Source organism: Anastrepha obliqua, chromosome 6 (assembly GCF_027943255.1).
Source record: "Anastrepha obliqua isolate idAnaObli1 chromosome 6, idAnaObli1_1.0, whole genome shotgun sequence".
In the NCBI taxonomy this organism is placed as follows: Eukaryota; Metazoa; Arthropoda; class Insecta; order Diptera; family Tephritidae; genus Anastrepha; species Anastrepha obliqua.
The window spans coordinates 4,620,425-4,633,576 of NC_072897.1; the positions used below are offsets into that span (position 1 = coordinate 4,620,425).

The window sequence follows — 13,152 nt, forward strand, 5'->3', positions numbered from 1 at the left end:
CAATCAGGAATACAATTTTCTTAAAATACCTCCGAATCGCGGATTGTAAATAGAGAGACCAGACGAAATGCAAAATTAGCAGAACGTTATGGCCCACCTACAACCTCAAGCAATCGTCAACATTGTTAAACTTGAAACGACGGGACGCTGCTAGTATCCAGCAGTCATAACTGGTTTTTGCTCTGTCGTAGAACAAGAAGCCAAAATAGGCATCCTTCACAGCACGTACTGTCATAGTTGCAAACAACCGGAGAAAAAGGAAACAATCTTCCATTTCCTCTGTAAATTCCCTGCTCTATGGAAGGACAGAATGTTCGATAGTCTCGAACAACTCTGTGGCTTACATGTCAACAGCCTAATAAGGATGCTGAGCCACACATACTGGATATGCTGTAAATAACCTTTAAACAAGTTGGTAACGAAGATGGGGCAACAATATGGTGAGGAAGCGCTAGTTGGATTCTGGACGAATTTTGATAATTACATCCAATCCCCATTTGATAATTACAACCAATCCCCATTGACACCAGTTGTGCTTTTAGAAGGTGGTAATACGGGGTAACAACTTCGAAGTAGTGAAAATAGCTCAAACTTCAACCATAGCAAAACCCGTCCAACTGAGTGCAGCGGAAAAAAAGTAACGGAATGACTCAGGTTTTTCTCGACCAAGGGCTGCCGCCTCACTAATGCCCTATCTCGTGCACCTTACCGTCTTCTTCTTAATTTGCGTGATAACCACTTACGCGACTTTGACCGAGTTTAACAAAGCGCGCCTGTCGTTTCTTTCTCGTACTAACCGGCGCCAGTTAGACCGACCAAGTGAAGACAAATACTTCTCCACCTGATTTCTTCAACGCAGACGAGGCCTTACTCTGCTACCACCAGCTGATTATGCACAAAGTACTTTCAGAGCCGGAGCGTTCGTATCCATTCGGACGACATGACACAGCCAACGTAGCCGCTGGACCTATATTCGCTGCGCTATGTCTCTGTCGTCAAAAACATCATACAGCTCATTGTTCAATCGCCTGCGATATTCGCCGTCGCTAGCGTGCAAAGGTCCAAAAATCTTCCACATAATCTTTCTCTCAAATACTCCAAGCGACGCTTCATCGAATATCCTCATCGTCCAAGCTTCTGCACAATGAGAAGTTGGCAATTCCCTTCAATGGTTGCACTTCGTCGGACTCGAAGAGAAGCGCGAGCTATTTTAACCAGCAGTTTATATTATATTTTCTGGTCAATTTATATAAACGCCGTGCCACCAGATGGCTGCACAAACCAAACAACAGTGCGCTACTTACTTTCTTCAGCGAGGAGGTTCAGATGGCCATTAATAAAACAAAACTTCTAAAGTCATTAGCCCTGGAACTTATAATGCTGATGCTGAAAAACCGAGGTCCATTGGGAGTAGGCTTTCTCACAAGGCTATTTAACTTGTCTATGCCGACCCTCATAATTCCTCACAAGTGGAAAGGAAGGAGAGTGGTTCCACTGCTGAGTCTTGGGAAATAGCATTCACCACCATAAACACACAGATTAAGCGCGGGCTTAACCAAAACCACCCCTTCGAGAGGACTGTCATTGTAGCGCTGGACCTGAAAAAGGCTTTCGATACAGTCAGCCACTCGACGATGCTAGATTATAATATACAGTCGACCCTCCCGCAAGATCTGAAGAGGTGGTTCGCGATCTATTTGAGTGGTCGGCACTCGCCAGTCATCTCCCAAAAGCAAACAGAGGAGGATAAAGCAAGGTGTTCCGCAGGATGGTGTTCTTTTGCCCTTGCTTTTCAACTTCCATACATCGAAGCTCCCCAGTCACCAGTGGGAGTCACACTGGTCTCCTAGGATAACGATCGTTTGATAATGGCATCGGGCAATGACATTGATGGCCTGTGCATCCAAGAAAACGATTACCTCTTCAGTCTTTCTCGCTTTCCAAAATCGCAACAATGTCGTCGAATTGTTTCGGAAGTACATTGGGCAAAGAAAATGAAATGTTGTTGGTGACATTTAAAGCAACTGGCCGGCTGGTTCTGAACTATGCTGCGCCTGCTCGATCGTCTGGCACTAGTGATGAGCAGTGAATTAAGCTTCAGACATATCAAAATATTGATATCAGACTGTTGTCTCCTCTGCAAGACCTACACAATGAGGAATCAATACTCCCTATTATGGAGCAGAATAAAATTCTCAGCAAATAGTTTTACCTTGGGTGCTACTGAAGGTATCACACCTGCAGGAGATACTCACCCCCCTCCTAAACTCCCGACCTTTGAATGCCGTCACCAGAGTCCAACCATCACCTGTTGCAGACGAAAAGCTTTAGCTACCCCGAGAGACCCGTGTAACCTTGGCACAATTATGTTCTGGATACTGTAACAGGTTCAACTCCTCCCTATCCAGAATTGACCCCGATATACTAAACATATGTCCAGCATGTGGAGGCATTGTAATAATAATAATAATAAAACAATAATAACATGCCATCAGTTCTGTTACAAATTGAGTCCGTTACAGATATGAAATTATAATACTTTTTTTTAATGAAATTAATTGTATTTAGTCATGTAAATATTAAATCCAAAAATTTCATTCGAAATGGTTACCATTTGCTTTTACGCAAGACTTCGAAGGGTAAGGCTATGCAGCTATTGCAGTACGTACGGTTTCCATGGATATTGACGTCGCTGCTCGAACCAAAAATTGTTTGAGACTCTTCAAATTTCTGTGAGGTCTTCGACAGGCCATCCTCCTCAATTCTGACTACAAACTGTAGTCTAATGGATTCTGATCTGGACTTCCAGACGGCCAATCTTCTGTGGCTATGAACCCAGGAAAAATGTTTTTAAGTCAGTGCTGGGTGGTTTTTACCTTTTGGGTTGAAGCGGAATCTTGCTGGAAGATCCAACGCTCTCCGTTGAGTATAGCACTGTTTCGTCACGCCTTTTATACATCCTCCTGCTACACTTTTGCTCCGGTCTTAACCCCTTTTTCACAGAAATGAAGAGATGTAACGCCTTGTAACAAGGCACTCCCCACCAGGTCATTACGAGGGCTGGATGCCGCCAAGTTGAACCCTTGAAAACATGTTTGCGTCTTTAGAAGTTTTAGTGGAGATTATGTCGTTTTGCTTATCAAAACTTCTTCTCATTTGTGAAAAGAATATTTTCATGGCCGTTGACCGCGTGCCACAGAAGAAGCTGCTTGCATCTATCAAGTTTTTCTTGAAGCGCGTTGCCTAAAGATGACCAATTAAGGGACGGAAGGCTTTCATGTGGAGATAACATGGCATGGATCTGGTCGATACATTGATTTCCCTGGACATGACTTTCTGCTTTTTAAGGATATTTCTGCGAATTCTTTTTTTTTCGAACGGCTTTTATGGCTGCACTGGCTCGCACCACGCGAGGACGATTACTTCTTTTTCTGCCGGTCACTTTAGAAGTTTGGGAAAAACGATTGATCGTGCGGTAAGCCAATATTCTCGAAATATTAAGTAAATAATAAAATATTAAGAACTTCGTAAATCTCACTTGCACTTTTACCACACTTTTGTAATGCAATCACTGCAATGCGATTTCCTTTAGCTCCCGACTCTATTGTTAAGAAGCGAAATTCGCCACGAAAAATGCATTGTAAATTTGTCAGAGAATTTATGACAAGATTAAGAACACATTTACAAGCTAGACAAACTTCCATACATAGCACTTGGTATGCTAAGACGACGAATTTTGTTTTGAAGTTTTCGCTGTTTTTCACTTTGTTTTTCTATTTCAAATTTCGTCATACAATAGTTGTGGCTATGTATGATAAAGGCAGCAACAATAGTATTTTTGCAATAGCGAATTGCAGTAATAGCGAACGAGATGCGAAAACAAAAACATGAATTAGACTTGATGGTGACAGCAGATAGCGACACAGAGCACGTTTTCTGAGTCTACCGTTAGATGAGTTATATGAGGTGATTTAATCGCATAGACGGGGTTAAGTTAGCTGCTATAACAAGAGAACTCTCCAGAAGATACGAGTAGCCAGATCTAGAAATTCCGATAGTTATTAAGCACATGTATATAAGCCGAGGTGCATGCGCATGGGGTATTCAAGGGTAAGAAACAAATAAGATAAAATTGGAATTGATTGGTAAAGGGTTTTAAATTGCTTTGCGGTATGTTATATAAAAAAAAACAGATCTGCATAGGCATGCATATACATATGTATGCCTTCTATGACTTTTATTATATATTTTTTTTATTTATTGGAGATATGCACATGTGAATATAAGATTTAAAATTAATATAGCCTTGGTGAACTGCATATATAATATACATACATATTTATAAAATCTGATATATACAAGGTGAAGTCCAAAATAAACAAGCCTGGCGTCATAAAAATGTTTTTGATGGCGCTATCTTTTTAATGGGTTAGTGCGTCGGAAGTTACGCCCCTAGCTGACTTCAATTGAAAGCTTGGTGACATTCGGTTCAGTGGTAGCGAAGTTATTCCGCCTAAAGTGTCAGTATGTTTGTGTCATCGGTACAAAAATGAGTTTCGAACAAAAAGCTACTATCAAATTTTGTTTTAAAATCGGTAAAACGGTTACCGAAACATTTGAATTGACGAAAAAAGTTTATGGCGAGGATTGTCTATCTCGTTATCTTGTGACAGAGTTCATGAATGATTTACACGGGCCGCCCAAAATCAGTTCGTAAATTTATCAAAAATGAACCGAAATCATCGTTGAAATTCATGGAATTGGATTTGAATATCTCCAAACCATCGATTCATCGCATTTTAACTGATCATTTGGGAGGTCTGGGCACGTTTCATTCCGCACAAGTTAACTGAGGGCCAAAAATTGATATCTTGGTGTTTCCAACATGTGCCGAATAGAACGCCCCAGATGAGCCACCACCCAAAAAATCGCGTTTGGAGAAGTCAAAAATCAAGTCTATGCTCATTTGTTTTTACGATTCCAAGGGAATTGCTCACAAGGAGTTGGTGCCAATGGGTCAAACCGTCAATGCAATTTTCTATCTTGGCATTTTGAAGCGTTTGTTGCATCGCATTCGTCGAATTTGCCCTAATCACAGTTTGGTTTACTTCATTAAAGGAAATAATTTTTATTGAAGAAAATGATTATTAAGTCAACAGTATTTGATCTAGTAACACAAGGGTGTCTGATAATTTAAGAAGACTGTACTTTGCGAAAATAAACATTCATCAAAATATTACTCCATCTATCGGTATGCCCGATTTATTTGCTCATTTGAAAAAATTGAGAAAGAGGATCGTTTGTTTAAGCATGCCATCTGTTTGATCGAAAATTTCTTAATTCTAATAAATAGGAAAGCAGAAAGGTTAACAGATCGCGAAAAACGACAAACCGGTACTCTGACCTCAGAAAATTGCCAAAAATATTTGTCAGATTTCAAATGTTGTGTATATATACCTGTTCCTCCTATGGTAAGAACTACAAATCCCTAGGATTGTATCAAATTCTGCCCTTTTAACAGCAAAAACTGAAGAAATGACAAACTATGTTCTACCAGTGCCAAATTTGAAGCATACAAAATTACAAAAAAAGTCACCTTTGAATAAATTTCACAAAGAACGTCGTCTCGATTTTGCAAGGAACCACATGGCTTGGGGTTTTATTACAAACTAGCTGTACCCGTGCAAACTAGCTGTGCGTTACTACGCCAACAACTAAAATAAGTTTAAGAAAAAAACTCTTAAGAAAAATCAGTACACAAATATTCAATTCATTCTAAACCATTTTATTGGTTTTGTTAATTTCGAAAAAATTAGTTTAGTTCCAATTCGATGTTTATTGAAGTGCTGTGGGATACACAATATCTCTTGTTTTTTCATCTGGTGCGTAGACGAATAAATCAGAAGGTTTTCCGACAAGTGAGCAAGCCACATAGAGCTGTCTATGTGAGAAGCATGGATTCTCCAAATTTAATCCACACACTTGTAACGATTGTCCTTGTGCTTTGTTAATAGTCATTGCGAAAGCGAGTCGCAACGGGAACTGTAAACGTTTGAAATCGTCATATCTTTCGGGATCATTGGGATACGTGGCAACAGTACGTCTTCACCTTTGAATTTTCCAGTCAAAATTGTTGCTTCGATAACATTGTTCATCATTTTCTTGACTGAGGGTCTGGTTCCGCTGCAAAGTCGTGGTGGATTTATGTTTCGAAGAAGAATGATTGGTACGCCAATTTTCAATGTAAGAACGTGTGGCGCCATGCCTGGCAAATCAAGCGAAGAATTCAGTTGGATAGTTGACAACGTCGTCTTGATTCTCCACAGTATCGATGGTCTTATATGTTGTCGTTTCACTGGGTATTCCATACTGAATGGTGAAGTTGATGGTATTGACATAGATGATTTTGGCTGCTAATATAGCACGCGTACTGAGCCACTGATGGTTTTTGTAGTTTTGTGCAATGTTTGGGAAAACTTTTTGCACCAATTCGTCGATGCTTTCTTTAATCTTAATGAAGTTTTCTGGCAGGGTCATACATTGTGTAGATTCAACAATTTCCATTCGCCCATTTCCAATATCCAATAATTGTTTTGCAAAATTTCCAGCCGATACATCCCGTTGTAGTTTTACACGCATGTTAGTTTTCAAAGTAAATTTCTGTAAATGACGCCATAATACTGATGATTTAAGACATGTATTAAGTTCATCCGCGGGTGTTGAACATGGTATAATGGGCAATGTTTGCCGAAAATCACCAGACAATAAAATGAGCGCGCCACCGAAGATCCGTCTGTTTCCTCTCAAATCTCGCAGTGTACGATCACGCGCTTCCAATGCTTTCTTGTGAGACATTGTACATTCGTCCCGTATGATAATTTGACACGTTTGGAGTTTGGTTGCCAAAATTAGTGAAAGAAGAAAAGTCTTGCCTGTACCACCGGGCGCATCTATAAAAAAACAGTCTACCGCTTTGTTCTGTGATTGCACGCAAAATTCTGTCAAACGCAATGCGTTGTTCTAGAATCAACTGCGGAAAATTTGTTCTAACGAATGTCTCCAGTTCGTCAGATTCATAGTGTGTTTCTCGTTGCAAATCACGTTCGAAAAGGTTGTTTGCAGTTCGGTTTGAAGCAGGCATTCCCAGTTGCACCAGTGCCTTGTTAGCGATTGTCAAACATATGTCTTACATCTATGAACATGTCATATTCGTTTCCTGTGCACAAAAATACATGGTCATACTAATTTTTATGACAATCGGTTGAGCGGGGCAGAAGTTGCTACTCTGCAGCGCCACCTGGTGGCGAGTGGCAGTAATGAGCATATTCTGCAAACCTTCTCCGTGGGAAAATACATATACATATATACCAATTTTTATAACATACAGACATACAGACAAACATTCATTTTTATATATAAAGAAGAAGACGTGCACATAGAGGTGGGCTGGTAGCGCAACCAGCCAAAGGGATTACTTAAACAAGTTTCAATTCCTTTTTTTTGTTTATTTTTATTTCTTACTTTTTTTGCAAAGCAGGGGCGTTATCCCTTCATTGATGTGTCGGGTTGTACACGCATTTCAGCTGACATGAACTCTTCAAAAATTAAGGCACAAAGACGAAAGCGCAACATCAACAAACTTACAAAATAACAAAAAGCAAATAATGTGAAGGATTCCACGCCTGGCTGTGGGGCTGTCTGACTTTGCTGCTCTTGTGGTACCTACACAAGAATGAATACATATACTACATCTTTGAATATGTGTGCATATTGAGCGCGTGTAGACACTCGCCCCCTTACATCGCCTCCTACACGCCACTATAAACTCGTCCATATAATTAAAAGCATGTTATGTTTATGGTTTTTGGTAGAAATTGTTACGACTTTTTTTTTGTTTTTTATTTTTTATTGCACAAAAAAGGGTTAATGTGTTGTACATTTTTTCTAGCACCGCGCCGCACTGTGACGCCTCAGAACAGGCAACTCATTTTATGCTGGCCGTTCATTTGCTCGCCGCCCGCCTGCTCAACCGTCTATCGCCATTGTTGCAGATGCTATGTACAGTTGCTTGTTGATTGAAACTCTTTTTATTGCTGTTGCTGCCGAAATTTTCGTCTCCTATGAGACATTTAATTAGCGCATAATTAATAAGCCGCGCTCGAAAATTATGCTGAAAGATTATGGTCAGCAGTTGAACATGTCAACATTGTAAAATTAGTTGTGCTGACATGTTAATTGGATTGTTTGGAATCGCACACTCACCCACTCTCATAGAGTTGTGGGAAAGTATGCTACAGATGTACCGCTATACTTAAACACCCTACAGGGAAGGCTTGTACTACTAAACAATTTCTAGTCCCGAACTACAACTTTATTCTATAGCATAAAATGGAAAATGTAAGATCCCAATCTTCCAATGCTTAGAGGCGCCAACCGAAGTTATTCTGTGGAAGTGATTTATCGAGAGATAATTCTAGATATTACGTTGACATAGAAGACTCACGTTGAGCTGAACTTAAATCGGGTGCTGAAAGTTTTCGAACAGGATTGGAGAATCTTTTATAAGGAGCTAGCTGTATCCGGCGCGTGTTGCTCCGCCAACAACTAAAATAAATTTAAGAAAAATAACTTAGAAGAAAAATCAGTACACAAATATTCAATTCATTCTAAACCATTCAACAAAATCAATAATGTTTATTTCGTAAAAATTAGTTTAGTTTCAATTCGATATTTATTGAAGTGCTGTGGGATACATAATATTTCTTGTTTTTCCATCTGGTGCGTAGAGGAATAAATCAGAACTGTCTATGTGAGAAGCATGGATTCTCTAAATTTAATCCACACACTTGTAACGATTGTCCTTGTGCTTTGTTAATAGTCATTGCGAAAGCGAGTCGCACCGGGAACTGTAAACGTGTGAATTGTTTTTTTTTATTGCTTGCAAAATATAACGGGTGATTTTTAGCTATTATCTTTTTAAACAGTTGGCTTAAACAGCTGACGTACGTTTCGTGTTTTGTTTCACTGTCAAACATCTTCAACAAACAACGCTTGCAAATCATTGAATTTTATTATAAAAATGCATGTTCTGTTAAGAAAGTTTACCGCTCGCTTCTTCCATTTTATGGTCAGTTTAATCGACCCACTGAAGCGGCTATTCGAGCTATTGTGACTATTTTTTGAACCAAATTTACATTATTGGACATCAAACCACCAACACGCTTACGTGGAGTGCGAACTGAAGAAAATATCGCAGCTGTATCGGCCAGTGTTAATGATGACCATCAATTATCGAGTCGTCGCCGTTCGCAGCAATTGGGCCTCTGTTACTCAACATCGTGGAAAATTTTGCGAAAGGATTTAGGTGTGAAGCCTTTCAAAATACAGCTGGTGTAAGAATTGAAGCCGAACGACCTACTGCAACGCAGAATTTTTGGTGAATGGACTCTTGGAAAGTTGGCCGAAGATCCACTTTTTATCCAAAAATTGTGTTCAGCGACGAAGCTTATTTTTGGATCAATGTATACGTAAATAAACAGAATTGTCGATTTTGGAGTGAAGATCAGCCAGAAGAATTGCAAGAACTACCAATGTATCCAGAAAAGGTCACAGTTTGGTGCGGCTTATGGGCTACGAATCGTAACGTAACTGTGAATGGTGAGCGCTACTGTGAAATGATATCCAACTTTTTTTTGCCCAAAATACAAGAGCTTGACTTGCATGACATGTGGTTTCAGCAAGACGGTGCCACATGCCACACAGCACGCGGAACAATGGACTTGTTGAGAGGCGTTTGGGACCTGTCAATTGGCCACCCAGATCGTGCGATATAACGCCTTTAGATTACTTTTTGTAGGGCTATGTTAAAGCTCTTGTTTATTCATACAAGCCTACTTCAATTAACGCATTGGAAGACAACATTAAAGCATTTATATGTGAAATACCGGCCGACCACAATGGACCTGCGAAAGGTCTAAGTGTGTCTTTATGACAACCACCCTACCTACCTACCGGCCGAAACATTGGAAAGAGTATGCCAAAATTGGACTAAGCGGATGGACTATTTGAAGCGCAGTCGCGGTCAACATTTGCATGAAATAATCGTCAAACATTGAATTATATGGACTGTACTATAGATTTAAATAAAAATCTCATGCATTTCTGAATTTTACTTGTGTTTTTTTGAAAAACTTTCCTATAGCTCTTAAAAAATCAGCCTTTATTACACCTGTCTATATTAACAGTAACTAATTTGTTGTAAAGATATTCGGATAGTTAAGTGATACTGTAAGGCCATTGCATTTCAGGATCATTTAGAAATACATATGTAGTGCATTTGTAAAATATTTACTATAATAATTAGGTAATTACATAAGCATTATTATTATATATTATTACAAGAGGTCTGTTGGGGTTTTTCGTTTTAGTAATATATCTTCTTATTGAATTTTTCTTCAGCAGGAAGCTTCCTCATCGTCGGATTTGTGTGCGTCAGAAGTTTGCTTATGTGCCTGCTGCTTGCAATTTGTATTGCATCGTCAACTGTGTCGATGTTTAAGTCGCGGTGAATGTCAGCGTTTGGTATATACCATGGTGCATTTGTTATTGTCCTAAGTATCTTCGACTGGGCACGTTGCAATGTTGTCAAATTGGATTTAGAAGCTGTGCCCCAAACTTCTATACCATACTTCCAAATTGATGCAATTGTCGTTTTGTAAATTAAGGTTTTGTTTTGAAGCTTTGACTGAGGTGCTAGCTGCCAGTACAGTTGTCGAAAACTATTTTTAATTTCGTTTCTTTTTTTTTATTTTATGGTTCTTCCAGTTTAGTTTAGAGTCGATTGTAATGCCTAAGTACTTCGTATCAGTAATCGCACCAGAGTTTCCAATCTTTAATGAGTCTATGGTTACTTTTCTGTTCGTATAACTGACTTGAATTGTTTTGTCGCCATTAATTTCTATATTTCATTTTTTGAACCAGTCCAGTGTTTGGTTTGGGTCGTTTTGTAAATTTGATTGTGCTATAATATTATCGGGTCTCTATGAGATACCATTAGTGTCTATGAGATACATACAGTGTCATCTGTAAACGTCGCAATCATGCTATTTCCTGTAGTCGGTTCCGGTAAATCTGCGGTGTAGATAAGATACAGAGTGGGTCCTAATTCACTGCCTTAGGGAATTCCTGCGTTCATGTGCCTCCTGACACCAGGCCGCCTCAGGTTGTAACGGTGGCCTTACCATGGTATGGGGCGCTGCCATGGCGGACCGTTTATTTCCCCTAAATCCTCATTGGTCACCGCACATGGCGACATGTGCAGCCTTCTGAAAGGGCAGGTGACCGTACGAAACAGTATGAACAAAGATCAAAAACAAACAAAAACTTCGGATAGCGCTACAAAGAAGACGGACAAACGGACGGACACAAACCCAAAACGAACGGATATATGGACGCACCCATTGACACAACAGACGGACAAATGGACAACTCGGACCGACACTAGCGAACTGAGGAAGTTGGGAACTTCCTCAGAGGACGAACTCTTGGCCTCCAGCCAAGAGACGGTTGATGGCAAAGCTGTGGGCCACAGCACGCCATCAACCTTAAATCAACCATCCTCATCCGCTGATGCCAAGGGGCAAAAGCGCCAAAACGCTAAAAAAGGCCTGTCCAGGTACAAGCTTTACCAGAGGTCTCTGACTATTCTCGGAAGAATAAAAAAAAAATGAGGCTGAAGGGAAAGCTCATCCAAAGGACGCGGTCGATAAGGCAAGGTGCCAAAAGGTGGTCGATGAGTACCTGGCGTTCCAGGCCACCCAGAAAGCAAAAGCCGTGAAACGCAATCGTTCGCAGGACGAAAGCGACAAACCAACGAAGAAGCCAAAAGTGTCCGTTCACACAGCTTCAATACCAAAACCAACCAAACGCTCATTTAATGAGGTGACACGGGATCACCTGCAAATAGCGTTGGTTGACGAATTAACTAACCGCGGTAAACCTGCATCGGATAAGTGGTCCGAAATCGAGGCACGGCTGTCCCGCATTGTCGTCGATCACGTCATGGCAAACCCGGAGGGTCATGTGCCAGGATTTGATTCAATGGAGGTGGTCCGCGGATACAGGGTGATCAAGTGCGACGATCAACTCTCCCTTAACTTCCTGCAAACAGTTGTGGGCAAGATCCAGAGCGACTGGGAAGGTTTGAGGCTCAAACTAATCCCGGCCAGCGAAATCCCTCGACGGCCGAGGGCCCGCATCTGGATTCCAAACATGGAATTCCAAGCTAAGCAGCTTATTCCATACCTGCAGGCACACAATCGCACTGTTCCGATGGATGATTGGAGCATCATCAAAGCGGAGGCTCCGCAAAAGAACAATGTGTCCTTCCTTCTCCAAATATCGGAGGAGAGCATCGAGCCACTGGGAAAAGTGGACAATAAACTTCGGTTCGGCGTCAGGAAAGCGCAACTGAAGATATTCCGATCTGCAAATCCGGAGGATGAACAGGACGAGGTTGACGGCTCCAACGAGTTGCTCACAGGCATGCAACTTGACGACGCCGCATCCACCAAAAACGATGGCGCTAATGAGCAGCACCCGGAAGTGCAGCTTGGCGACGCCGTCAAATTGTAAAGCGACCAGCAGCATGGGTCTCAAGGTTGTCCAAATAAACCTGCAGCACTCGCGGACTGCAACGGACAACCTAACCGTTCTCCTGGCGGAGGAGGACGTCGACATCGCTTTAATCCAGGAACCCTGGGTGCGGAGCACCGAGGTGAAGGGGTTTACTGGGAACAACCACAACCTTTTCTACAAACGGACTGAAGGTAACCCCAGATCTTGTATTGTAGCTAAGAAACATTTGAACATATTTTTAATCCCATCATATTGTTCACAGGATGTGACGGCTGTGGAGGTAGAAGCCGCTGACGGTGTCGGCATCATATTGGCTTCCATCTACATGGCACCTTTCCGAGTACGGAGTACTTCAGAGGATGGGAGGAAGTGATTGATGTTACTCTACTGTCTGAAAATAGCTCAGTAAGGGTAGATAATTAGAGGGTATCCAATAAAAGGTCCTTTTCTGATCATAGTTGGATTCTGTACGAATTGGATCTTAAGGTAGATCCACCCCTACCGTATCGAAATCCT

General features: G+C 41.0%; 1 protein-coding gene across 1 annotated transcript; it reads left to right on the forward strand.

Moving 5' to 3' along the window:
- Window positions 1–11,354: 11,354 nt before the first annotated feature.
- On the forward strand, window positions 11,355–12,633 carry LOC129249899 (uncharacterized). Its single transcript, XM_054889564.1, has 2 exons — window positions 11,355–11,664; window positions 11,738–12,633. The coding sequence occupies exons 1-2, from the start codon at window positions 11,355–11,357 to the stop codon at window positions 12,631–12,633; spliced, it is 1,206 nt and encodes a 401-aa protein (XP_054745539.1).
- The last annotated feature ends 519 nt before the right edge of the window (window positions 12,634–13,152 follow it).

Bases quoted from the DNA above. Each gene is read 5' to 3' on its own strand.
- LOC129249899 (XM_054889564.1), top strand. From the start codon at position 11,355: ATGAACAAAGATCAAAAACAAACAAAAACTTCGGATAGCGCTACAAAG. The intron at 11,665-11,737 runs GCCTGTCCAGGT...ATGAGGCTGAAG, and splicing joins GCGCCAAAACGCTAAAAAAG to GGAAAGCTCATCCAAAGGAC.